Source organism: Aulostomus chinensis, chromosome 15 (genome assembly GCF_037954235.1).
Source record: "Aulostomus chinensis isolate RoL2024-O1b breed Wild chromosome 15, RoL_Achi_v1.0, whole genome shotgun sequence".
In the NCBI taxonomy this organism is placed as follows: domain Eukaryota; kingdom Metazoa; phylum Chordata; class Actinopteri; order Syngnathiformes; family Aulostomidae; genus Aulostomus; species Aulostomus chinensis.
The window spans coordinates 2,133,530-2,160,823 of NC_141334.1; the positions used below are offsets into that span (position 1 = coordinate 2,133,530).

Below are 27,294 nucleotides of genomic sequence, written 5' to 3' on the forward strand. Positions count from 1 at the left end.
CTAGGATCCTTATCCTCCCCCCACCTCATGAACCTGAGAGGCCCTGAACGCCTCGCGATATGTTCACAGGGTTTTGTAGCTCTGATGTCACAGAGGAGAGGAAATATGAGTTGCATTAATCAGTAATATTTGATTAAAACTCTAATTAGAGACACATGAATCTATGAAGGCTTTAAAACCACTGGAATTGAAGGGACTCATATTTTGTGCCATCAAAGTTTTATTGAGGGAAAAAGTTTATTAGCCGCGAACTTTGTGAATAAAGGTTCTTATATATCGCGTGGTCCCGGTTTAGTGTGTCTCTCTCTGTCTTTGTGTGTGTGTGTGTGTGTGTGTGTGTGCAAAGTCTCATTGAGTCGATCCAGCGGCTACTCCTGTTTGCGCGTCCCCTGGAATCTCGGCTGAAGTCGGCGGCGCGCGTCTGAGCAGGGGAACGCGCCTCATCCGCTGCAGCGACCTGAGCGACGTGGAGCGTCCGGAGCAGACGAGAGGTGAGTCGGCGAGACGCGTTTTTACAACACAATTTTGTGGTTTCATCTGAGTTGATTAAGTCAGATCAAGTAAATGTTGCAGTACAGCTGGTTGCGTTTAGATGATTGTGACGTTGCGGCTGCAGTACAAATACACGTCTGATCCTGCTGGAACTCCTCCGGGATGACATGAAGACACAAGAGTGTCTTTTGTACTGCAACTGAGTTTGTATCATCGGATATTCCACTTTTGGTCTTATAAAAGTAACTTTTTCATCAGGATAAAAACATAGACGTGTTCTAAAACGCCTTTAATTGTGTTTCTAGAAGGATTCATAACGTTCATATTTTGTAGCTTGAGCCAACATTTTGATTAGTTTGTGTGAACAAAGTCTAAGTTATGGGGATTCAATCAGACTGAGGGACCAATTGATGACTTGAGGCCGTGATAATGTTTTTTTTTTTTTTTTAATCTCCAGATTTCTGCCTCCAGCAGCGCAATATAGAGTTTTAAAAAGCTGCTGGGAGGATTTGTACCAACAATGCTTGATGGCACAACTTCCTGTACCAGGTACGAATATTGTGGTTCCCTGAAGTGCATCTCCATCAAAAGATGAAATACTAGTACTTAAGCGAACCACAATACTCGTACATCTCCATCAAAAGATGAAATACTAGTACTTAAGCGAACCACAATACTCGTACATCTCCATCAAAAGATGAAGTACTGCGTAAGCCAAAGAAAGTACTCCTACTTGGAGTTCAACTGAGGTGAGCAGACTCCAGAGTCTAGTTTGAGTGGTCAGAACCTCCAGCCACTGGAACATTGAGAACAAAAGAAAAAAGAAAAAAAAGAACTGAAGGACCAAAAGAAACGTGGGATTCTTCACTGGAGGAGGATTTTGTCTGGAAACGCTGATGGTTTCCAGCCAGTTGAGATCTCAGCTCCACTCTGCAACTGAGCCAAGAACCAGCGGCAAATTTTTCCACTCCAGAGTTTATATAAGCGCTGAGACCTGACATGCAGCCGCACGTCTTCTGTCTCCAATTAAACCCACGTTGGTTCTCAACACGCAGCAGAGGCATCAGTCACATCTCTCGCTTTAATAATTCAGGTTAAGAAGAGCAACAACTTTGGTGTCGACTCCTGATTCTTGGGATCAGAGGATCTGCTGCAGTCCCAGGGTCGCGACCTAGACTGACGTGAGTAAACATTCCTGAGGACCAGAGATGAGTTGTGGCAGGAAACACACTGACTTCAGTTCTCTGACAGGTCGTACCAGCTGGATCACCTGGAGATATGACGGCGTTGCGTTGGATCCGATTTCAGATCTGCAGCATGACACTCAAGGAACACGTCAACTTTTCCAAAAAGTCCATCCTCCTCAGAGCCAGACAAGAAGATAGAGACCCTCTAAAGCCCATGCTAGTTAGCTTAGCACAATGAATGGTCGTGGGTCTCTGGTAAAAGGTCTCCGTCCTCCTGTCTGGCTCTGTGGACGATGGACTTTCCCAAAAAGCTGACTCGTTCCTTCAGATACGATTTATGAAAGTACAAGAGAATTTGTTGTGTTAACTTTGTGTTTATCATTCCAATAATGAATAAACTTGAAACCTGGATCATCTGGCAGGGAACCTTTGGCTGCTGGAGCAACGATGCAAAGCCAAACTTAGCGCATGTTTTTGTTTAGTCTAAGCTGAGGCTGGCGCCCTGACGATGAGCTCGTGTTGGCTTCTCTTCCAGGATGAAGCGAACAACTTTCCTGCTGGTGTTTGCCGCCGTGCTGAGCTTCTGTCAGGCTCAGGTAACTTCTCACCTGCTTCTGCATGAGCAGCAAGCCTCACGAGTCACAAACACTGCAACTCTTTCCATGTTGCACTTCACCGGTCACTGAAAACTTTCCGTAAGACTGAATTGAGGCTCCGCCTCCGATGCTGTATCCATGTTCATACATCCCATCACTAAAAGTTTCGTCCAGGAGGCGGAGTCAGGAGACTAAATATTCTGTTCCTGCCTTGTGACGTTCACCCACCAGATGTTTGACGCTGATGTTCTCTGATCTGATCTAGTCAGAGACGGAAGGGGAAGAGAACGTCGGAGAGGAGGAACATGTGGAGCTCTTCACCACACCCACCACAAAGATGGCGGCTGCCACCTCAGACTTCGGCTACAACCTGTTCCGCGCTCTGGCAGGCCGTGATGCCTCCACCAACGTCTTCCTAGCCCCCATCAGCGTGTCTGCGGCGCTGACGCAGCTTTCCATGGGTGACGACACAAACGCTCTACAAACTCAAACAAGCGATACGCTACTCACGACACGTTAAACTCTTCCCGACATTGACCAGAATTTCTGGTAATCGTCACAGTGGTGTTGTGGAGAGAGAGTTAATGCTCACGAGCAAGAAGCTCTGGAGACTGGAGGTCACAGCAGGGGCATGTTCTCATTCCCCAGGGGGCCCGAGATGCTGCTCGGGTTGTCTAGGGGGGCTTACAGCCCCACCAGGCTGATTAGTACGGTTCATTTTGTTACAGGATACTAACGAGGTATCCATATGACGGTGAGGGAAAAAAAATTGACAAATACAAATATCAAATCATTTTGATGCTTGAAAATTACTCCTGTTATAAAAATCTAAGAGGCTTCAAAGCACAAAATATGCTGGGGGTCTTTACTTGAAAGCTGAGTGAAAATGTTCAAAAATGCTGGTGGAGCCTGGCAAAGCTTTGATTAAGAACAGCTGTAAGCGTTCGGTTGCCTTTAGCGAGAAGCTAAATGTGCGTGGCTGGCTCTTCTGCATTCTGGAGCCACAAATAGGGGATGGAGGAAACATCTCTGCGGCTTAAGACACCAAACTACAGGGAAAAAACAGGCCTACGCCGACTCATCGTTCTTTTGATGTCCTAGTCATGTGATCTTGTTCCGTGCAGCCGGTTTCATTCAAAGTCCAAATCAGTCGCTCATCCAGCGGCAGAACTCATGTAGCAGCGTGAAGAGGACTGGAGTTCTGGATAGAAAATAAGGATCATGCTGGTACGAAAAGGGTTTGTTTGTTCATCGTCATCCAACACTGGTATCAACGTAAACGCTCTCAACCCACAGGAGGGTCTGAGCGTGCTCAGGAGCGGCTGTTCAGGGCGCTGAGGTACCACACCCTGCAGGACCCGCAGCTCCACAACACCCTGAGAGACCTGCTGGTCTCGGTCAGGACGTCTGGGAAAGGCCTGAGCACCGCCGCGCGCATCTACCTGGCAAGACGTGAGCTCCATCACTTATTCACACATCATCAGAGGCTTTTGCTTAGCGACAACGAGCTAGAAACAGAATTGTCTGATGTCCAGTTATAAGTTTTCAGAATAAGACTCTTATAATAGCTCTGATAAACACGTGCAATTATTAAGAAAGGATTAATGCCTTTATTTTGAAGCCAAAATCCCTGTACCAGGAGTGATTTTTTTTTTTTTAGCAACTGATCCAGGGTCAGACAACATTACCACCAGTTCACACCTGTTTTACCTGCCAGTTGAATCCTGGTGAGGACTAGCCCGCCACACGGCAGAGCAAGTCCACCAGGTGAAAACATCCGGTGTGACATCACTGTCTGGTTCTCAGGACTGCGTCTGAAGCAGGACTTCTTCACGCTTGTGGAGCAGCAGTATGGCGTCCGACCCAAGGCGCTGCAGGGGAGCTCAAAAGACCAAACGGACATCAACACCTGGGTTTCCCAGGAGACTGGTGGGAATGTGCAGAATGCCCTGCCTAAGCCCCTCCCCCGCGGCCCTGGCGTGTACACTGTGAGCGCCGCCTACTTCAAAGGTAGGTCTTCAGCTCCAATCCAGATGTTTTACATTTCTACTTCCTGTTCGTTCAGATGCTATCATGTATTTTATTGAAGTGTTTTTGAATGTGCTTTTCGTGCATCAGTAGAGCACATTACTCCGCAAGGAGAACTTTCAGCTTCCTCAGGCAAGAAGGAAGCTGCACTGTGGTGCTAATATCACCTCCTGCCTCCACTAGGTGGCACTAGAGGGCCCACACTTTCTTTAGGTGGTGAAGAGAACGGAGTCATTGCTATTTTGGCTCCATCAGCTTTTACTTCCTGTAACCATTAGGTGGCGCTGTGGTTTAAACTCAGCTTATAGACGTCTTCAGGACTCTCATCAAAGATCTGACCATGTGACTCTAGTTACTATAGCTTCCTGTTCTATGGTCAGATATCAAATATGTCCGCCTCCACACCACGGTCGCCTCAGTCCTCACACTGACGCAATCGACCTCTCAGCTTCTGTGTGACCCTGCTGACGGAGAAACGGGGCTCCTTCCTGAAGGTAATGACGGTTATTTGTCTCTGGTTCAAAGGCGGTAACGATGATTGTCGTCGTCTGTAAACAGGGAAGTGGGTGACTCGGTTCGGGCAGAGCGGATCGTTGGAGAACTTCCAGCTGGATGGAGCATCGCCTGTTCGCATTCCCATGATGCAGCAGGATAACTACCCTGTCAAGATGGGCGTGGACTCTGATTTGAGCTGCACGGTCAGTGACTCAGTGTGTGACCTTTGGGATGAGCTTTCACGGGCTTAATGGGCCTGTTACGGGTCTACGGGTCGTTCCTCCTACAGATCGCTCAGATCCAAATGCACGGGGACGTTAGCATGTTCGTCTTCCTGCCCAATGAGGTGACCTCCAACTTGACCCTGCTGGAAGAGAGTCTGACCGCCGAGTTTGTTCAGGACCTGTCCATGACGCTGCTTCCTGCCCAGGTGACCCTCACGCTGCCCGTCCTGAAGTTCAGCTACTCCACAGACCTGCTGCCGCTGCTCGGTGACCTGGGTGAGTCCACGACGGTCCAGTTGATTTATGGCTTACGTAGGTTTCAGTGGGTTCAGGTCGTTACGTGAGAAACGTTCAGTAACTGTAGAACTACGAACTGTAGTTCTAATTTTTACTGTAAACACTGGAAAAAACAAGTTCTTGGCGGCAACGAGGGAAGGAATCGTTCCACCAGCGGGGAGTCGGGAGTCGACATGCGCACAACTCTGTGTGGATATTTACATATTAGTCATGAAGGCGGGGTCAGATCTCTGTATTCATAGTGGCTTGTGTTTTTCCTCTCTCTCCACCCTCTACTGCATTGTCCCCCTTCTTTTCCCTCCATCTTTCCTTCCTCCTTCGCCTCCCGCCCCTCCTTGCTCCCTCCTTCCTTGTCCTCCTCCATCGCCTCCTCTCCGAAGGGCTCACCGAGTGGCTAGCTGACACGGACCTGGAGAAGATCGCCGCTCAGTCTCCCACGCTCAGCAGTGTCAGTCACAAGGTCGTCATGGAGACCGCACCTGAGGGGGACAAGTACCCTCCAGGCACCTTGACACCCAGCCACCTCATCTACAGAGTGGACCGCCCCTTCCTGTACCTGATCCGGGACGAAACGTCAGGGGCGCTTCTCTTCATTGGGAGGGTGGTGAACCCCAAGAACCTGAGGATCTAATACACACACACACACACACACACACACACAAACACACACACACCCACACACCTGTGGAGGCATCTTTGTGAGGACGTTCAGGGATGAACCACATTCCCTTGACTCAAACCAACCTGAACCTCTACAACTAAACCCTTAATCCCAACTCAATTCTGGCTTGAAACATCTCAACTAAACCTCCAATCTCAACTCAGCTCCAACCTAAACCGTCCCAACTGAATACTTAGTCTCAGTAACTAAATCTGCTATTCTAAATACTTAATCCCAACTAAACCTTCTATACCAACAACCAAACTCTTAATCCCAACTCAATTCTGACTTGAACCATCACAACTAAATCCTTAACCCTAACTAAACTCTTAATTCCACCATCTAAAACCTTAACCCCAACTCAGGTCTAATTTAAACCTTAGTACTATCTGTAATCTTACCTGAACCATCCCAACTAAACCCTTAACCCCAACAACTAAATCCTTAATCTGAACTCATCCCCCAATGTTTTCAAGCCTGCGGTCCTCACAAAGATATCAGATCGAGTACACACACTCTTAGCGGGTCCTAGGAGGGAATCCAGGTGTTGGGTTTATGATCAAGGATATTGATTTGGATTTGATTTTACATGATTTCATTACTTTTCATGTTGAAACACGTTAGCATGATCATGTTAAATTGACAGGATACTCAAACTCCCACTCTGACTGCCAAAAAAAATGTTTTCAAGAAACCAAATATTGTCATTTGTGTTCAAAGAAATAAAAACGAAAGTAACGAAACCCACCTCTGAGTATTTGGACCTACTTTAAACCCTCGGTCAGTTTGTCCTAGAACTTCCTCCAGGGAGAGGGAGAGGCTCTCCTCAAGTGGAAAAAATGCTTTTGGGCAAAACTAAAACAATAAATTATGGAAGCAGAGGAAACTAAACCAGATGATTCTGAGGTTAACCCATTTATGACCCGGAACTTTCATTTAGTACATCAAGAAATGAAGGACATTTCATAAAACTTTATTCTTTTCATACGCATTCTCTGTCTTTGGCCTAAAATTAGCAATAACGTATTTTCACGTTTTTGTCAACCGCAGGTTTCATTCGTCTCAGCCGGTTTTGCGGTTTTCAGGGGGGGTTTTTATTTATTGATTATTATTTTGGCAGTTCCTTCAAATTTGAGTTCCAACCCTGACAAAGAGTTCCCCCGGAGAAAATTTTTAATTTCAGTTGCAGACGTTAATGGGTTACATGAGGGGGCGTCCCAGACTGATGCTCTTCTGCTGATGACTTCTCCACCTGGAGATCAGATTACCGTTCGCCATTGTTCACCCGGGAGGAGACTGAAGATCCTGCTCTGTGAGGGTGTCTGCTCTTCTTTTCCCATCTTTTCCCATTCAGTTTTGTCCAAACACAAAAAAAATGCAAATAAGAACTAAGCGACAACCAAATCCTCTCTGATTTCAAAGGCAGTTTGAGAGTCCAGACCTGGTTTCAGGGAGCAGCGTTCAGCTGTGATGGAGGGGAAATTTGTCCTCCAAACGTCGCGTCCCTACAAATGCAGTAAAACCCAAGGTGTTTGCGGGTTTTCACATGTGGTCTCCATTTTCCAGTCAGATTCCTGAGATGTCTGAGACGTCTCCCAGCACAGAGGGAACTAACGGGAAGGAGGAAGATGACTCAGAGAAACAAGAAGACAACGCCTTTTCACGTCAATAAAATCAGAGATGGTTTCCAGAAGAGTTCATCTTAAACTGGTTATGTAAATCATAATTTTAGGAGCGCAAATTCTTTACTGACTGCAGGGAAATCATTCAAAATCGAAAAAATGAGAGGAAAAACCCCGAACTTCTTTTGGGGAACGGTATAACTTTATGTTGCGTTAACAGGCCAGACTAAAATATCCTCGATATGAACCAGCAGTTTATCTTAAAGTCTCTCCTGCTTTTCCATCATTGCTCTGAACTGCGTCTCTGAAGTTTATGAGTTCTCAGGACCGTCTCACTTCCTCCTCGTCCTCATGACCGTACAGACTTTAAACCTGGAAGACCACATTCACTCGACGCCACCGCTCATGTGATCACCCTGATGATTAAACCTCCCATCACCACAGAGGATCTTCTACAGACGTCACAGATACTTTTTATTCCTTTTTTCTGCCTCCGGGGACCAGAGGCGCCCTGCTTTCACAGGCGTCCCTCTCTCCTTTGGACGAGTACAATATCCTTTATGGAATTTCAATAAACACATTCCGCAACATCCACTCGGTCAAAAGGATGACCTGAAAATATTTTGAAGGTCAAAGGTCACCGGAAGAAACATACAACCACAGTTTGTAGTTTAGGTCATATAATAATCTTTCTTGTCCCTCTACTTGAGCGCTTACCTCCAATTAATAACAAAGCCACCTAAATGCCACCAAATTACATCGACACATTTAACCGACGTTTCCACCTCCTTCCTGCAACTTGCACGAAATCAAATGACGTTCCACGTACGTTCTAGTTGTGTCACGTTCTCCATCCCTGGAGGTGCTTTAAAGGGTATTCATGCCCCAAAAACTGTACCCGTCCATCTACATCCTCACACATCGTCTTGCTAGCGAGAATCCAGCTGCAGCAGAACCTGCGGTGGCCTGCGGGGTCATTCTCATCCCACATCTGTCAAGAGTCACAGCACCCGGCAACAGTTACTGAAAAAACTTTATTAATTCACAGTGACTTAAAAAAAACAAGCATAATTTTGAGTGACACAAGGTGAGATATCGAGATTCACCTGGCAGTGATGAGCTTAATACACATGGTGAGAAATCTGAAAATAACGAGCTGAAGCTTTAACGTTGGGTTGGCGGCTTAAAGTTTAGCTTATCCATAAAGACGGGATCCAACCAAGGCACTCAGGGATAGGCCCCGCCCCCAGCATCTGATCTACAGGAAATTTGCACATAAAGACTAAACGCAGGTTTCAGACAAATGCTATTAAAAATGTGAACGCCGACGGAGATAAACACTCATCATCTCTCTGGATTAGGGTTACAAAAAAGTTTAAATATATTTTGGTGATAAATACAAATACAGAAAAGTTACAGAGGAACAATGTTGTGGTCAAAACGGTGACGGAGATGCACTTTTAGCAGGAAATGGGGCTTTTGAGCGTCAGAAAAGTTTCCAGTCGGCCACTAGGTGGCACATTTACAACAAATTGTGCAGAATAAAAAAAAAAATGTTGGTGTGACTTCAGTCAGAAAATAAGACCTTGGTGATTGTGAAATGTTTTTCCTCAGCCTGCTGCATTGCCATGGCAACATGGTAGATAATTGCTGCTTGAACGGTGATTATTGTTCTAATTTTGTGATTTATTGTTTGAGGTTTTGTCAGGACTCCCACAAACAGGACTTCTGGTCACTGAATCTGGTCGACGAGTCCAAGCACGTGGGAACCAACATGCCAGCGACCTTGTCTGAACATGTGGAGGATGTGGTCTTCAGCCCAGAAGACAGGTTTGTGACTTTTGTCTCACAGCTTCGTTAGCAGCCTCGTTAACACCCCCCCCGCCCCCCCCCCCCCGGCCATGTCATGGGAAACATTTGCTGCCGTTCTTTTTTCCCCAGCGTCCTCCTTTTCTACACCCTCATGTCTTGATTCCCCTCAGTTCTTTTTCTTAGGAGTTCTGCAGCGTTTTCTGCCCGTCCACCAGCTCGTACCCGCCGGTGCTTCTGGACTCTTGGTTTGGACATCCCGCCCTCCTGCACAGGACCACGATCGTCAACAGGAAGCAGAGCAGCGCCCCGCACACGAAGACCACCTGCAGACCCAGGAACCTGCAGACATCAGGAATCACTCTGTGACCGATGCTCAGACTGGCAACGTTACCTGGTCAAATCTGCCATCCTTCAACCCAACAACTACATGTTCACTCCTGGAGTTTATTTTTGCGGCCGCAGAGAGAAGACGTGAAGCTGTTGTCACGGAGAAGACATTTGCATGGGAAGCAGATTCCTGCAGCATTCTGCAATAAAGCACATTCTTTCTACTCAGGCAGGAGTCTGTCTGAGCTACTCGCCTGCTTCTGAAGAGGTCCAGGTTGTAGTATAGACAGGATGTCTGCCTCCCACACTCCCTGCCCCATAGGATGCAGGTGGTGTCGATGACTTTGCCGTACAACACGGGACCAGGCATGAACGCTGCCGAAACACAGACGTGGCATAATCAAAAGATTGTTCTGGTCTCTGTAAACCTGAGCACATATTCCCTTCTTTTATGGAGTAAATAATTAACTCTTTCCCCAAAAACATACTTTTTAAAAACTTGTTAGCCGCTGCAGCCATATTTTGTATTTTGTGCCACGATTATTACAAAAACTGAACACAAAAGAAAGAGCAAAGCCTCCATTGTCATTAAAAAAGAAGTTTCTTTGGATGTGCATCCAGTCTTCTTTTTTTTAAATCAACACTTGAATGATGGTTGACAACTTTTCAGACAAAAAGCTGAGAAAACTGAGGTGAGGTAGTTTCAAATGTACCACTCACTCAGGGTTTTTGTTTTTTGCATTCCTGCCTTTTGCGTTGGGTCATTTGCATCGTTTCTGAAGTGTGTGAGACGACTCGGTTATCAGAGGGGTCGACGAATGTGAGGTGAGTGAAGCTGCCGACAGGCGGCGTCTTACTGACAGACGTCGACTCACCCAGGACTCTGAACATCATGTGCTGGACTCCTATGGCCAAGGACTTGTCCTCTGTGGGCACCGTCCTGCACACACACACACACACACACACACACACACACACACACACACACACACACACACACACACACACACACACCATCCTCTCTATTAATGATGTGTTGTATGTTTTGACATCATGTTGCGTGTGTCTATGTGTTTGTACCTGAGGATCATCATGTACGATGGTGTCTGGGAGAAGGAGGCGATGAAGCTGGTGACGCCCAGCAGAGCCACAAACAGGGGGAGGAGGTGGGAGCAACCGCTGCCGCAGGTTCCAGGAGAGGCGGAGCCAAAGCCACTGACACACCGACACTCAGTGAAGTTCTAAGGCAACAAAGACACACAGTCAGGGTACTGACCAGCACCTGCTCGCTCTTGTCACTGTGAGTCCTGGCCTGATGGTGGCGCCAGAGGGGAGGAGTCACCCTCTGCAGTAGAGGCGGAATCTTCCACCCATGACTGACCCGACTGATCGATGGTTTGAGAGCCGAGAGACTCAGACCTGATCAGCCCAATTTCACAGCTGATTGAATTGTGTAGTTTAACGTTGTGTACATGCAGCAGTTGCACTTAAACGCTACAAAACTCCACCTGGCACTCATCCTGCTGTCATGCCAATGTTGTATTTACAGTAATTCTTACAATGATTTTGCCTCCACCATCTGTTTCCATGATGACGCAGCCGGCATGGCAGGGAGACCTGAACTCCATCCTGTCTGAACCACAGACGGGCATAAACGCATCCGGGGGACATCCGCAACCGGAGCTGCACGCCAACGCTTCAGTGCTGACAACACAAACAGGCGTTGGTGAGTGTTACATTCAACAGGCTGCCAATCACCTACAACTCCTGGAAGTAGGGTGATTTCATCCCTGTGAATCGACCCATCGGCTTTAAAACATTTCTCTCAAGCAGCAAATTAATTGTACATTTGACAGGCAGAAAAATCAGTGGATTTAGTTCCCTGTCAGCAATTTCCAGTCAGTGATGCAATCAGGGAAAGAGTTACAGAAGTTCCCTGCTAATTAGAGCCAACGGTTCCGTGTTGTAGTTGTGAAGTAGCTTTCCTGTCGTGAGCTGAGCTCCTCTGTCAGTGGTGGAATTGGTTCCCCAGTAGCAGTGGGGATTATTAGAACTACATTTACTGTTTCCCTGTCAGTGTTGAAGCTCGTTCCCTGCGCCCCTCGCGCCTGAAACTGAGGGGATTTTTACCTGGGAGGAAAGACCCCGGCAATCTGCTGGGTGGGGCAGCCTATAAACAGCAGTGGTATGGCGGAGCACATGCAGAGGAGGATGGCGGTGAAGCACAACCTGCTGGCACCGCTGGTGGACAGATTCAACCTGCGCATCATGAATCCACCTAAAACCGTTCCCAGAACCGCCAGTGGGATACAAACTCCTCCTGACATGAACAAACCAGAATGCACAGGCATGTTGGCTCTCTGCTGACTTGATGGTGTTCGGGTTATTGTACCTGTAAACTCACCAATCATCATGATGGAGAAGGACGTGGTCTGGTTGAACTGTCTCTCAATGAATTTGGCCATGAAGGTGGCGAGGCCGGCTAGCAGCGCCGCCAAGTTGACCTGGGCCAGAACCACCAATAGGTAGATGGGACCTCGCAGGGTCCGTAGAGCAATACAAGGAAAACCTGGAGGACAACAGACTTTTACTTGTCTGTGTTTCAAGTGAATGCCACAGCCTGCTAACTTCCAGCCATGGAAGCTAACGAATCTGGATCAGCAGAGACTGGCAAAAGCTCAATATTTCAAATCGTGGTGAAAATTGGTGGTAATTTTGAAAGATGGAGGGAGCTGAGAACCATCCTCCATGCTTCTCAGAGGAAGGGAAAGAGGAAATCGCATTAACCAAGGCATGTCTTAATATATTTGTTACGTGAACACATATTTAAATAATAACTGCATGTGTTAGGTAACTGTTAATTCTCCGCTACTGAGTGTGTACTAATACACAGACATCAGGAAGCTCTGGATCAGCGTAACTGTACGGTAGCAGATGTTGGTCCCCCTCGATTTCGCACCACAGTGACCTCTGCTTGGTGTCGCTGACCGCGAGCAGGCAAGTCAGACAGGAAGCAGATGAGGAAAAGAGACTCTTACTTTTGAGGAACTGAACCAGGGTCTGTTTCTGGAGCAGGTCTGGCTGCTGCTGCTGCTGCTTACAGCTGTCGGGTCTAGACTCGATGTCGTCATCAGCGTCCTGCAAGAGCACAGCGTTTCCTATAATTGTTTGCTTTGTGCAACCTCACCTTAACACTTGACCCACAGTCTGTTTTGATCAAACCAGTTCCAGGGCAAGATTAGACTTGGTGCCTATGTTGAACCAGTTCTCCAGGTTCGATAGTAAAGGACGGGGCTATTGGCTTCCATCAGTCCTGCCTGTTCTCATCAACTGCTGTTGTCTTTCTTTTCTTGCTGTTCATTTCTGTTGTTTGTTTCTGAACTTAAGAGGCAAGAAAATGGAAGAAAAAAAACAGAGAAAGAAAACCGGTTCCCTCGCGGCTCGGACTCTGACTCAAGTGTGTCTTTAAAGAAGTGAGCCGATGTGTGTTGGAGTTGCTCAATCTCCAGTTTGATATGAGTTCTAACGGCTCAAAGTCCAAAGTCTGATTTCAGTGAGGCGGGAAGAACGTTCAATTTCAGAATAAGTTGCATGTCAAAACATTCAACATTTTCATCAACACTCCCCCGGTTTTATTAGATTGAGATGAACTTATTCTGTCTCTGAGCCTCGCTTGTTCACCAATAATAAAACAGATGTTTTCCTCTGGAGTTTTATCTTCCAGAAGCTCTGCACACGACAAGAGGAGGGCTTGCACTGGTGAGCATTCGCCTCCTGCACCAGTTCAACCCAACGGCTGAACTCCCTGCTTGTTGGGAGGTGAGGACGCTGAAGCAGATCTCAGTGAGGCTGCGCTGCTGCAGTCGAGCTTGAGTTGAGGCTCGGCTGGTTCATTTATAAAATGTATTTATTTATAAAAAAATAACTGAATGTGATCGGAGTACCGTCGTTGTCCTAGTTTTTATGAATCTGTTTCTTGGCAGGAGCCTGTCACCATCCAGAATACTGGATCACCTGCTACACCCGCGTCACCAACCAAACAAGTTAAGCTGGAGCGTCCTTGTCGAGTGGCAGACTGAAACTCAAAATCAAAACCATCAACTCTAAAGGACCCTCAACATTTGGAAGGTTGAGTTCTCCTCCTGCTCGCCCGCCTACATCAGCAGGGACCTCCCTCATCTGACTCACCTCTTTGGGCATGATTCTGGGGAAGAAGAAGTACGGCAGCGCGGCGAGGAAGAGGAGGCAGGATGCCACCAGGAAGCCAAGCCACCAGGCACCCACCCAGCGCAGGTCCTTAGGGTGTAACTGGATCTTGTCTGGGGACACAGAACACAAAACATTGTGTATATGTCACTTACAAACTCTTGAAGTCATCATGCAGTATAATCAACTTTGATTTGAGCTACTTTTGTGACTGGATGTTTTTTGGACAGTTTAGGTGTTGTCAGCCGCCAGTTAAACGTACGTGGCTGGCTCTTTCTGCGTTCTGGCATCACAAGGAAGTGATGCAGGAGGGAGAAAACATCTTTGTGAGCTGAAGAAACCTGTTAGTGAGGACTTGGAGGGCAAAATATACTTTTTGGATGATTATCATTTTGAGTACATACACTAAACATTCCAAACTCTACAACACACACACACACACACACACACACACACACACACACGCCCACACACACACACACACACACACACACACGCCCTTACTTTGGGAATTGTCTCCAAGCATTAAACATGTATACATATTTTGAATGTTCCTATACAGGAAGCGGAGCTCCATTAATCCTGAAGCTGTCAAACAACAGAAGTTGAGTCAAAGTCAGAGTCTGAGTCAGAACCCCCCCCCCCCCCCCCAACACAGGAACGCCACCACATGCAGCGACAGGACAGCCCCTCGTCTTTTAAGGTCAGTAATTAAGATGACTTTCATCCCTCAAATATAAACAAATATCAAATCCTCCTAAAGACGGTGTCACAGTGGTAGCTCAGGCGGTGATAGCTCAGGCGGTAAGCAGCTCAGCTGGCGGTGGAGCCATGTTTGTTTAAGGATAATCAGTTAAACACACAGACGACACAGGTTGGAGCTTTCAAACTTCCAGCAGACGAAGGGTGAAACTTTCACATGCTGGCTCCTCAGTTTACACAACTGAAACCACAAACTGGATTGCACTTAAAATTCCAGTGCAGGGGCGGATTTACGGCCTTTCCATCTCAATGGTATTCTGGATACTTTCTCTCAGTTTCGTTAAATCCCCCAAGCATCTGTCTGTTTGTCCTTCGGCCAGAAAAAAAATCACACTGACAACACTGATTTTGGATCCCTTTGAAAGTTCCTTACTGGCCGTCGTTCCCTGCTCCAGGGAGGGGGGACCCACGCTAGTTAGCTTAGCACAATGAAAGATAGCTGGTGTGAAAGTCTTCACTTGTCCGTCTCTGGGGACGATGGACAGTAAGAGCATGTCTGATATTTGATGTCTGCATTTATGATTTGCAGTTTTCCAAATGGAGGATTACAGTTGAGAGAAGTTCCCAGGCTGGACGCTCTCTGAGCGGGGAGTCGTGTCATTTGGCTGCTTCATGTCTCATTCACGCTCACGAATCTCCTTCATGGGAAACATCAGCGCTTTCGTAACCGTGGAAGTCAGATGTCACTCAGAGTGTCGCTGCGAGTCTTGACATGAATCTGATAACTGCCTGCAAACGCTGTGACTGCCAAGTCAAACATCATTGCGAAAGGCCTCACAGGTCAACACGAAGCGACTTGCTGAGTTGATTTTACTGCAGCAGGTTTGTTCAGAGAGGTTTTTTGGTTTGTTGAAAACGTGAGGATGATTCAGTCAGACATGAGCTCTGAGTATCTGGGACCCCAGGTCAGACATATTTCAGTAGCCAGGCTTCTTTTTTAAACAAAGGTATGTAAATTACAAAATGTAGCATACTTTCTCTTCTTTAGAGACTTGAGACCTCCTTGTTGATCAGGCTTATAGTCAGGACTGCTTAGGCTGGCCCTTAGATCTGCTGCTGTAGGTTCAGACTGCTGGGGATCTCCCATGATGCACTGGGCTTCTCTCTCCTCCTCCTGTCCTCATAAGTGTTACTAACTCCTCTTCTTCTCCCCTCATCCCAGATCCTGGTGCTGCTGGAGGAGGCTCCAGACCTGAAGAGGCTCCAGCTGCCACCCGTAGCTCCACCTGTTCACGTCCCCATCTGTCCATCAGTCTCTCCTCCTGTCTCTCCCTCTTTATCTCTGTCCCTCTCTTTCCTTCTGTCTCTCTGTCTTCCTCCATTCTCTGTCTTTGTCTCTGTCCATCAGTCTCTCCTCCTTTCTCTCTCTTTGTCTCTGTCCCTCTCTCTCCTTCTGTCTCTCTGTCTTCCTCCATTCTGTCTTTGTCTCTGTCCATCAGTCTCTCCTCCTCTCTCTCTCTCTTTATCTCTGTCCCTCTCTTTCCTTCTGTCTCTCTGTCTTCCTCCATTCTCTGTCTCCGTCCTGCTCTCCTGCTCTCTCTCCGTCCCCACTGATCCTGGATCTGCTCCACCTTCCTGCTGGTAAAGGAAGGTTCTGGTGGCTGCTGTTGCAGGATGTGCTGCTGATGGAGAAATGTTGGGTGGAGGTTCATTGAAGGAGGGAGGTGCTGGACCTGCTCTACTTGGACAGAGTCAGGAGAGAACTTTGGTTGGGATTTGGAGCGAGAAAAATGAAACTGACTTGACTTGGCTGGACTTGTTTTCTCAGTTTTAATAACCAAGACGGGTTGGCATGTAAAGACTGCACATAACTTCCTCTGCAGAGATGAGGAGTGATTATGTAACACAACCAGTGCAACAACATCCTGATGCAGGAACCGTTGCTCTGATCCACACAGATCAACTCTTTGTTTTTACCTCCTCCAAACATCCAATGCCAACATTTGCAATTTTCCTTTTTTTAAGTTCCATATCTGAGGCAGTGCTGTCTCCTCACCTTTGGAAAGCTTGTCAAAGTCGACGTAGAAGCGCAGCATGAAGGAGCCGGTGATGAAGCCAAAGGCCGGACCGATGGAGGTCACTGCCAAGAGGATGCCTGGTGACACAAACCACATTCACACAGACGAGTTGTTTCACAAGAAAACCTTAAATTTGTCTCACACTATAATTCCAACTAAGCAGAAATGCACTGTACCCCCTGATAAATACTTAAAAAAAAACCCCTTCATTCTCTTTAATTCCACAGTAAAATCAGCTGCCGACACCAATTATCTTATTTTAGTCTTCAGGCTTCCTGGACACCAATAAAAGTCACGTTATAAAAGTCATGTTATGTAAGCAGAACACACAACAATGTAGCTCGTATAGTTGTTGTTTACAATCCTGGTTGTGATTAGACAGCGAGCGCCTGCTGTGGGTGGGGCTCAGGGTTGTTTCAGGTCACATTTATCAAAGCCTGCTCTTCACCAACGCCATTTGTGGCTAGACAATGCTGCACTGACTTGAACAGGAAATATTAAAGTCCCCCAAGCCTTTTCCCATAATGTGATGTCATTGCAATATGCCCCGCCCATGTACCTTCCCGGGGAGTGACTTCCAGCATCATCAGAGGGTTCATTAGTGAAGATGATCTTGATGAACTAAACCTGGAAGCTCATCAACTTCTGTTCACCAGAGCTGATTTACTGATTCAATCACCCACAATCACATGGAGTGATCCTATTGGCTGCTGGGGGAGGAACCAGGAGATGACCACTTCCTGTTGGTGGAGGAACCAGGAGATGACTGCTTCCTTTTGGACGACAACAATACCTCATCCCTCTGCCACATTTTAATAAACAGAAAATAGCTTAATATAAGAACTCTCAAGGGCGGCATGTTGGTTCAGTGGTCAGCACTGTCACCTCACAGCAAGAAGGATGTGGCTGGAGCCCTGGCTGGAGCAGGGTGGAGTCTGCATGTTCTCCCTGTTCCTGCGTGGGTTCCCTCCGGTCCTCCGGGTTTCTCCCACAGTCCAAAGACTTGCAATTGGGGACGAGGCTGATTGAGACTCTAAATTGACCGTAGGCGTAACTGTGAGTGTGAATGGTTTTCTGTCTATATGTGTTGGCCCTGCGATGGACTGGCGACCTGTCCAGGGTGAACCCCGCCTCTTGCACATAGCCGCGGGGATAGGCTCCACCCCCCACAACCCTTAACAGGAATAAGCGGAAGAAAATGGATGGATGGATGGAAGGACTCTCAATTCCGTGTGTGACAGATGGACAGAGATCCATAAGTGTGAGATGAGCGAATGCGTTATCTATGGGTGTTACAAGACTTTTGGTCCTGGAGTGAGTCAAGTGTTTCCTGGGAAGGCGTACCAAGGTAAAGTGGCGAGTTCTTCTTGCTGGCGAAGTCATCAATGTAGGAGATGCCGAAGGGCTGGATGGGTACGGATCCAATACCCAGCAGCAGCTGAGCAAATAGCAACAGAGGGTAGATCCCCTGTTGGGCGTGGCTCTCCTGCTGGCTGCAGCTCTGATTGGAGGACTGCATGTTGAACGGGCCTCCTGATTTGCAGATGCCAGAGATGTTATTCATCTGGGCTGTAAGGAAACATGGAAGATGTTCCACATGGACGACACAATGAGAGCAAGCTGAACAGGACACGCCATCATACAGGTGGTTCGTTAGCTAGTGGCCAGTAGCTAGCACTCGTCCTGTCTGAGACTTATCAAACTACATTTCTTACTCAGCTGCTGTTCAAAGAGCTGTACTTTAAAGTTTTTGGTGTAATACAGCCGATGATGACAGTGTTTAATGGTTAAAACATTAAAAATCTGTTAAATCTGTGGTTATGTGAGACCCTTACAACATCCACTAATCAAACCAGGTGTGTGTTGGCTCTTACAGCCCATGCGGTTGGTGTATTTATATGGCCCGCCCAGGAAGTGTGGCAACGCCATCAGCAGTGAGGCCAGACAGGCCAGCAGCGCCCCGCCTCCGATGAACCGTGGCCGGTGGACCCGACTCCCGAGGAAACTGACAAAGATGATGAGGATGGTGTTCCCCACCTGCGTGACAGACAGCTTGTAAATCTGTCGTTTTGTTTCTGTGAGTGTGGACAAGCACAGCCTAGCATCTACACAAAGAACAAGCTTTGGCCGATATTTGAACCTCAGATTCAAGGCTGAATTGCAAATTCCGTGTCAGCTGAGGAGAAACCTCCAGGATCCTAGACGGAGGCCTGGGAGTACGCCAGTCCGATCTGGTTGATGTGGCCAGGGGAAGGGAGTTTTAGGGTTTGCTGCTAGAACTGCTACTTCCATGACCCAACCCAGTGGATATACAGACTAACAGTAGTATTCATTGTACTAATATGCTCTGACATGTAAAAATAACAGGTACTTAATTTTGCAGATTTTTAAATTGTGATAATATACACAAAACATTCTCTGTGCTTAGTCAGAACTGGGGCAGGATTCATCTCATTTGAAAATGAATGAAAAACAAATGAAGCATTAGTTTTCCTGCAATCACCTCGTTGAAGGCAGCCAGGAGACCCGACTTCTGGCTGGAGAGGCCGTAGCGCCTCTCGATGGTGGAGATAGAGCTCTTCATGTATCCTGACACCAGCAGCTGGGCCAGCTGAAGCAAACTGTGACAGAACACAAAGAACTGCCAAGAAAAGGAGGAGTTTATTAGACAACTGGCCTGAACTCATTTTTCTGTGTTTAAAACAAAAAAATCATGTCTATCTTGAACATGTGAAGTTTTAAGTATTAGGAGGATTTGTAAAACAAAAAGGGACTGCAAACAGTTGAATGAAGGATCAATAAAGGCTGCCTCGTGACACAAAATGTGAAGAGGAAATGTTTGTGTACAGGGGCAGTTCCAGGATCGACTCCAGGAAGTGGCCTTTCACTTCAGACCACAAAGACATCAGTGAAAACAACCAAGCGTCTGCTCTGCTGCCCCCACTTTACAAATCACAGCAACAATTTCCTAAACCCAAACACCAACATCACCAATGCAGAGACAAACCTTGACGCTGTTGAAGGGTCTCCGGTGCCCGGCAGGGGGCCGTGACCTCACCAGGTCCACGTTTGGGTTGATTTCATTGGCCCCCATGATCTTATATCTACAGGTGGAAGCCTGTAACATACAAACACTGGTTCAACCCTGTTTACACCACAATGTTGTAATGCTGTTTGGTTTGGATGGAATCAGAATGTTTCCCTAGATGTCTGAGCACAGCGATAAGGAGGCTTCGACTGTTGTTTTGCTCTCTGGCACTTCTGCTCTTGGGTTTGGTTTTAGATATTTCTGTAAAAGAGACAACACATGGACAAGAAAGAAAACGCTGGACGAGTGCAACGTAGAGAGAAGCTGGGAGGAAGCAGCTTGTTATCAGCAGAGGAATGTTAACACTGCTGCAGGTCATATCAGCCATGATCTTGAAGCTAAAATTATCTGACTGACGTCATTGGAGCAGATTCAGAAGATGCATGAAGGAGGCATTAAGGTTGTTGAAAACTGCCAGAAAGCCTAAAACCATCGCTTTCTAAAGTCGATGACATTTGTTTTCCTCTAATTCTTGTAGCTGTAAGGGAGTTTTGGATTCTCAAGAATTCTCTCATCTTGGAGCATCGTGGACTTCTATCCTTTTACTTTTCTTTTTATTTCTCGGTGCAGCCGCAGAAAATCTGTTTTTTCCTGAGTTGCCAGTGAGACATTGGGATTACAGGCTTGTCCTTCTCCTGGGAGGAGGTCATGAAGTAGCCTGAGGACCAGGAGGACCATGGTCCAGGAATGCCTCAGGATCCCCAAACTGTACCCCCTGTGCCGATTCTCTGGCTTATCTCACATTCCACAGTCCCCTCACTCAAGACCTGACTACTGTGACGCCTTCAGATGGGGACTCATTCTCTACTAGTGGACAACCCACCATTTTCATACACTAGTTAGTTAGAATGATGGTTTAGTCAACGTGTGCATGACTTGAGCGATGGCTGGTCTGTAGGGTCTTTTTACTCAACTCAATTCAGCTTTATTTGTATCGCACTTAGCACAAGCAACAACCGCAGCTGAAACTAAGTGCTGTACATGAACAGGCAAAACAACAGAGACGTAAAAAAATTCAAAAACAATAAATAAAAGCAAGCCATAAAACCCTAAAACAAGTTCAGAGTCTCATGCAGGACTGAAAGCCAAGGAAAAACAAATAAAAGACAAAGCTGGACTTCACCACTGCGCTAATTTTGTTGAAGTGAAAGTTTGAGACTGTTGGCTTTACATACGTCTGCCAAAGGCCCCAAATAAACAGGAGTGGGATCAGAAGGGCCACTGGGGCCAAACACCATCACTTCCTTTTTTTGTTCTCATTGAAGTTTAAAAAGTTCCAGGCCATCCAGGCTTTGATGTCTTCGAGACGTGGCAGAAGTGGTGTGAGGGAGAAGGCATTTTCTTTTTCAGCAGCGCAGATCTGCCTGTGGTCAACATAACAATGGAAAGAGATGCCACGCTTTCTCGGGATGGAGCCCAGAGGCAACAAATACAGAGAGAAGCAGGGGCCCTAAAACCGACCCCTGTGGAACCCCTACATAAGGCTTACACTCATACACCTGTCAGCCAGATACAATTCAAACCACTCCAGTACAGTACCATAGGTTCCCACTATGTGGTGTAACCGAGCCACCAGGGTGCTGTGATCCACAGTGTCAAATGCTGCGTTTCCGTTCAACAGAGCAAGAATTACATGGTCACCAGAGTCGTTCACCACAAGGATATCGTTAAAAGCTCTCAGTATAGCCGACTTGTATCCCGATATGATGTTTTGTTGGCCCCGGAGGTTGAGGAAGGCGATTATTTGCACGACTACTTTACTGTTCACTGGACCTTGAAACTCATAAAAATGTTCTGTATCAGTGCCTCATGGAAAAAAAACTTCTACCAGTGGAGTACACGCACATCAGCAAAGAATGTGGTTGAATCATGCAAAAGTAAAAGTACTGATGATTCAAACATGTTCCACATTAGTAGATTATGGTGAGTGATGCAGCAGTGCTGGGAAAAGAGGGCCTGGAATGTGCTCGTATGAATAATTCTCTGTTAGTACATCACATATGTCAGAACAGGATATTTGTAGGCATTACATTTTGTGTGTGTGAGGAAACAAATACAGAACCAGCAGCAGTGAGGCGGCCCACCAGTGTTCCCAGTAAAGAATCCCAGACAGACGAGAGAGAAATCAGATTCAGACTCACTGTGGAAGCTGAAGAGCAGCAGCTCCTGTTAGTTTCTCTTTCTGACTTTGCTGCAGCTCAGATTTTATCTCTGTTGTTTCCCTGAAGCATCGGGACGCCCAACAGCTTGCAGACCTTCAGCCCTGCAGCTCCATGGCTGAGGTAGAGAGGGAGGTAGAGAGGGAGGAGGAAGAAGAGGAGGAGCCAGACTGGAATTTGAGCCTTGGTGTTGGAGTGAGGAAGCTGGGGGAGAGCAGGACAGCAGGGCCAAAAAATACAACTTTACAACCTAAAAAAAAGGAAAAAAGAAGCAATTTCCCAGAGGTTGAATGTTCATTCTGGCGCTTTACTGTCATTTTTCCGCCTTTATACTGAGATGATGGAGGAACGCTTTCAGTTTGTTTTATCAGAGATTCATTGAGCAAGATATTACACAGTAGCTGATCCAAGGTTGTCACAAGTCATGGAGTAAAGTGCTCGTTGTCTTATCTGTTGCGCACTTTGGTGATAAACAGGGATCTTGAGAACCTCAGGGGTCCTTCAAGGCCACACAACACCGTGATAACCACCAAGTAATAGGTCAGATATGCCCCGTATAAAAATATGTCATTGTTAAAGCTTTACTACATTTTTGGTAGTTTTAATTAATATTAATACATGTTTTATAGGCCTTCATCGGCAGTGAACCGTGCGCTCATAAGCAAGAATAATAAAGAAAGCGGATAGTGACAGATTTATTCATCTTTCCAGGGCATCCATCCTGACTTCAGTCTGGTGAATCCAAAGGTTTAGTTAACTGCCAATAGCAGGAGTGTGTGTTATGTAGGATGTCTTCATTTCTAATAAATGATAAAGCAGCAAAAAGGCTTAGTGAGGGTTTAACAATGGCATATTATTCAAGTTGACTCGATATGTTTATGATGCTGTCAATAACGCTGTTCAATTGTAGAATGATGATGAAATAAAGCATCATGAATAAAGAGCCTTGAATCCTTGAGGCATAAAAACCTTTCTTTTCCCAGCATGTGGAGGTAAAATCTGCTGAGGTCGACACCATGACACCGACATCAGCCGAGTCAGTAGAGGGGAAAACTTTCCTCTGTCTGCAACACTTTCCACAACTACCTGGGGTTCCCTGAATGAGTGCATGGAGCCACATGTGCTGGGATTTTCTGCTGAATTTGCTGAGTAAGAACCACAGGACCCCCCCCCCCGTCTGTACCAGGGAGGCAAGGACCAGGCCTGAGGGCAGGACCCTGCTGAGCCTCATCCTCCTAGAGCTGGAAATGATGACTTCCCTGGGCACTCAGTGAGGCCGTGGGAGTGTTTGTGGGCTTGTTTTGGTCTGGAACGGATCCTCAAGTATGGAGGTTAAATGTGTCAGTGAACAGCTGTCAGCGGTGAGATTCATGGATCCATCAAACGGAGGTCAGGGCTAAAACTCAAGGCTGAATGAATTCACCGAATTAAATCAGAATTTGAGGTCCTGAGTCAGCTGGATTTATTCCTTAGGTGTTTTCCCCCTTCACAAGTCTGATGGATTCATGAGATCTGGAGGTCACATGAGGATCCATCTTTCCAGACTGCGAGGTTGGTTTCGACCAATCGGCATCTTCTGAGAAGAAAGGGGCGTGGTTTAGGGGTGACCTGGACCCGACAGGAAATCTGCCATTATTTCCATTTCTATATTGACATTTAGAGGGGAGATGATTCCATTTTCAAGTAGAAGTAACTGTGGGATCAGCCATCTGTTGACTTGGAGTTTACCGTGCGAGTTGGTAAACAGTGAAGAAGTAAAAGTACAAGAGTGCTAAAAAGTAAATTGCTACATGAAGTAAACTTGGGAAATTTAAAGTTTTGGAAATTTGGGAGGTGTGCTGGAGTTTATTTATGAACCTGAAGCACAGTTTGACTCGTGTATCTGGTCATTTGTGGCTGGTATCTGGTTTCCTGTCACCTCCAGGAATGTTCAGAGTTCATCCTCATCCTCACTCAGGGTAAAGTGTTTGTTGTTGTTTCTCTCAGTTGCATGTTGGGGTCTCTGGGGACTGCACTGCCCTCTAGTGGTAACCACAAGGAACAAAAACCCCCATAATGAGGTCCGCAGTGAGCAGCTTCTTAACAAACACTTATCAACTGTTGCGGATGGTAATTAGTCCCCCGGGAGCTCAGAGAGGAGTAATAGATGTTTGTTAGGAGAAAACAACGACTACTGGAGACGCTGCTGATATCTCCAGAGACCCACCTCACCATCACAGCGCGAACCTTCCGATCTCACGGCGTTTTCCAACGAACTCTGATTTACCAGGGAAAACTTTTACAATTCTACTATTCTACAATTTCATTTAGCAGACGCTTTTGTTCAAAGCGACGTACAACACAAGCAAGAATTTAGACCTAATTAAGGAAAAGTCCATAGGAAGCGCAAAAGTGCTTCAGTTGTGAAGGGAAAAGTCAGCCTAATAATCCAAAAAAAAATCCCCAAAAAATCACTAAAGCTCCTGAGCAGATGGATGCAGGATACTTGATGTTCTTTACATCAACAGTACAAGTACCTGATCACCTATAGACATCAGTTTGATCGATCTACTTCAAAGGAACCTACCAACTTTTTGAGAAAGTCTCCTTGTCGGTCGTTTCCAGAGTCGGACAAGAAGATGGAGATGATCTGTAGGTCAAATGCTCTACCATCAATCAAACATGAAGGCAGGTTTCTTGAATTAAGAGGCAGAAGGTTTGTTGTCGATGTTTGACTGTGATAGAAATAAAACATCACCAATAAACTCAGGGGAAAGACAGAAGTCAATTTCCCCAGAGAAGGTGAACACCTCTGTGTCCGTCGCTCCCTGAATGCCTCACTGCAGCTTCCAACCCCATGAACCTGGTGGTCTCTGAGACCACCAGAACGCTTCTAACGGCCGTTTATTCAGCTGGACAAAAGACACAAGAATCACTAAACCGAGTCGCTGTGGACTCAACAAACAACATGGAATAATTCGTCAAGATTGGGGTGAAATGCTGCTGAATCAGGATCGAACTGGAACCTGTCCGTGTCGATTTTGTCGGAGGAGAAACGTGGATGATGGCACAAACCAAACCTTTCACTAAGCAGCAGTTGAGTCTGGTTGGTCTCATTAAACGCATCAGAAACTCAACAACAAAAGTCACATTCACAACAGAACTGATTTCAGAGCATCGAGTCAGGGGCCTCTGTGGCTCCTGGGGGGCCACCAGCGATTGCATGTTGGAGAGTTTGAACGGAGGAATGTGATGTAGTTCCACTGGGAGGTGGGGGCTTCCATCATGAGGCTAATGAACAAACTGCTGCTGTAGCAACAGCCATGTTGAAATGGTGAGGTCATTTTTCCTTGACATTGCTGTTTCTGACCTGTGATTTAATGAGCAGCAACAGAACATCAGACGTTACATCACTTGATGGGGGGGGGGGGGGCTACTCATCCAACTAATAGAGCGGCCGATACCTGTCAATCAAAATGACACCACGTCGAAGTTCTTCACAACACCTCAAAGTTTCGCTGCTTTATGTAAATCACGAGGGGCTTGAGCACCGGGCGCCGGTGCACTGGCACTGAAGCGCTTGTGTGTGACTCACATTTGTATCGTTCAGGCTGTTTGGGAGAAAAAGAGATTAATTTCTTCTCCAGATTTTAACCTTGAGATTCAAAGCAACGTGTTTTAGGTGGCGTTTATCTGTTTGTCAGGATTACACAAAAACTACGACGGCATACTTTCACCATGGAGGAGTCCCAGAAACAGATCTGAGGGCAGATTGGTCAAAGCACCTTGACGCATTTGATGAATCCAGGTCTGAAGACATGGGGGAGAAAAGGGAACTTAGGCCAGAGCGCCCCCTCGTGGTTGCAAGACCTGATGTAAGAACATTTGATTTACATCCTGATGCCTTCACTTGATGAACCGCAACATCAAATATAGTGTGTGTGTGTGTGTGTGTGTGTGTTTCTGAGTGTGTGTGTATGTGTGTGTGTGTGTGTGTGTGTGTGTAGGGTGGGGTGGGGTCCCTGTTCCCTGTTCCCTGCTGGGCCTTTACCCTGGGATCTCAAACATGCTTGGGCTCATATCGAAATGTGGCCCTAACACCAGTGGTACAACACTATACTACGCTATGCTATGCTATGCTATGCTATGCTATGCTATGCTATGCTAGTAATTCTGTGGATGAGGATGAAGCCATCTGACCTTTGAAGGAGTTTTGAAACTTTCTGAGCTTCAATGAAGAGTTGAAACGTAACCTTTGAGTTGCAGCGCGTTGGGCAGGACTTCTAATTCCCACCAGAGTGCTGCTTTTTTTTTTCTTCTGCTACCGTTACATTTAAAAGGTTTCTGCCAGTCCAAGTCTGGTGTGGCAGGAGGAAGATCACGTTAACAGAGGTAAACATGACACACACACACACACACACACACACACACACACACACACACACACACACACACACACACACACACACGTGTTTGCGTTGTAATAATAATGCTGGGAGACAAAATGGATGAATTCTTTGAAAATGTGAAGAGCAAATTTGAATGTGAACAAGTGTTCTTTTGACTGAGTTATGATTAAATGTTCAGAAATATTTAATAATCATTATGGTTCCACTCTCTTAACTGCAGCTTTCATCCTCTATGTTTTTATGAGTGGTTTGTGTGTGACCCGCCTGTGTTGTTGGTCATTGAAATAAATCGTCTCACAAATGTTGGGCCTGCGCGCTGGACGTGCAGATCTGTTTGTGACATCATGGGAGAATTACTGAACTGGGCAAAAAATTAAAGTTATTTTAGTTGTTTCATCCTCTAAGTTGTTGTTTGTTTAAGTGTTTCTTCCACTGTGCTGCGCTTCACTTTGAGCTCCTCCTTTGTGACAAAATTCCCAATAAATGCCGTAGTTTGGCACCAAATGTGTGACTTTCTACTTTCAGATCTCAGCAAGAAATAGCAATTGACGATTATCGAACCATCAAAAAGATGTCTCAACTGCTGCTTGTAGAGAGAAAACCTTGATGGATTCGCCTGATATTTGGTTTTCAGAACGTGCTTTGTTTCATGAAGAACTTAAATATTAAATAAAATAGATAAATAATGAAATAATTAAATAAAAATAATGAAATGGAGAAATAATGACAACAGATTTGCTGCTCTCAGTCTCAGTATTCGCACCATCACTCTGAAGTTCTGAGGTTCTTCATTTTTATGTGGGGATTTTTTTTTTGGGGGGGGGGGGTATTTTCTAAAATCTTGCTGCTTTTGTATCATGCAGTTGCAGAAACAGAATCTTACTGTCACAATCACAGCGTCCATTTACCAGGCAGATTTGTAGACGGATGTG

At 46.3% G+C, this 27,294-nt stretch overlaps 2 protein-coding genes across 5 annotated transcripts; one reads left to right on the forward strand and one right to left on the reverse strand.

Moving 5' to 3' along the window:
* The first annotated feature begins 211 nt into the window (after positions 1–211).
* On the forward strand, positions 212–6,894 carry serpinf1 (serpin peptidase inhibitor, clade F (alpha-2 antiplasmin, pigment epithelium derived factor), member 1). 2 transcript variants are annotated; one of them, XM_086226090.1, is made up of 10 exons: positions 212–491; positions 1,586–1,673; positions 1,744–1,844; positions 2,215–2,275; positions 2,541–2,736; positions 3,572–3,727; positions 4,082–4,285; positions 4,862–5,001; positions 5,088–5,298; positions 5,700–6,894. In XM_086226090.1, exons 3-10 carry the CDS (start codon positions 1,771–1,773, stop codon positions 5,948–5,950), a joined length of 1,293 nt encoding a protein of 430 aa, XP_086082216.1. In that variant the 5' UTR covers positions 212–491; positions 1,586–1,673; positions 1,744–1,770; the 3' UTR covers positions 5,951–6,894. The 2 variants fall into 2 exon arrangements, with proteins under 2 accessions (XP_086082216.1, XP_086082217.1); XM_086226091.1 differs by lacking the exon at positions 1,744–1,844 and having other exon boundaries at positions 215–491; positions 5,700–6,893.
* A 1,723-nt stretch (positions 6,895–8,617) lies between these two features.
* slco2b1 (solute carrier organic anion transporter family, member 2B1) lies at positions 8,618–22,112 on the reverse strand. Of its 3 annotated transcripts, XM_086226353.1 has the most exons (16): positions 21,957–22,093; positions 20,991–21,179; positions 19,735–19,845; positions 19,231–19,368; positions 18,602–18,764; positions 18,072–18,296; positions 16,706–16,804; positions 13,930–14,060; positions 12,780–12,879; positions 12,146–12,310; positions 11,872–12,061; positions 11,301–11,445; positions 10,822–10,982; positions 10,617–10,681; positions 9,996–10,116; positions 8,618–9,753 (listed from the first exon to the last, which is right to left on the reverse strand). In XM_086226353.1, exons 2-16 carry the CDS (start codon positions 21,051–21,053, stop codon positions 9,594–9,596), a joined length of 2,037 nt encoding a protein of 678 aa, XP_086082479.1. In that variant the 5' UTR covers positions 21,054–21,179; positions 21,957–22,093; the 3' UTR covers positions 8,618–9,593. The 3 variants fall into 3 exon arrangements, with proteins under 3 accessions (XP_086082479.1, XP_086082481.1, XP_086082480.1); XM_086226355.1 differs by lacking the exon at positions 20,991–21,179 and having other exon boundaries at positions 21,957–22,112; XM_086226354.1 differs by lacking the exon at positions 20,991–21,179 and having other exon boundaries at positions 19,735–20,016; positions 21,957–22,092.
* Between the last annotated feature and the right edge of the window lie 5,182 nt (positions 22,113–27,294).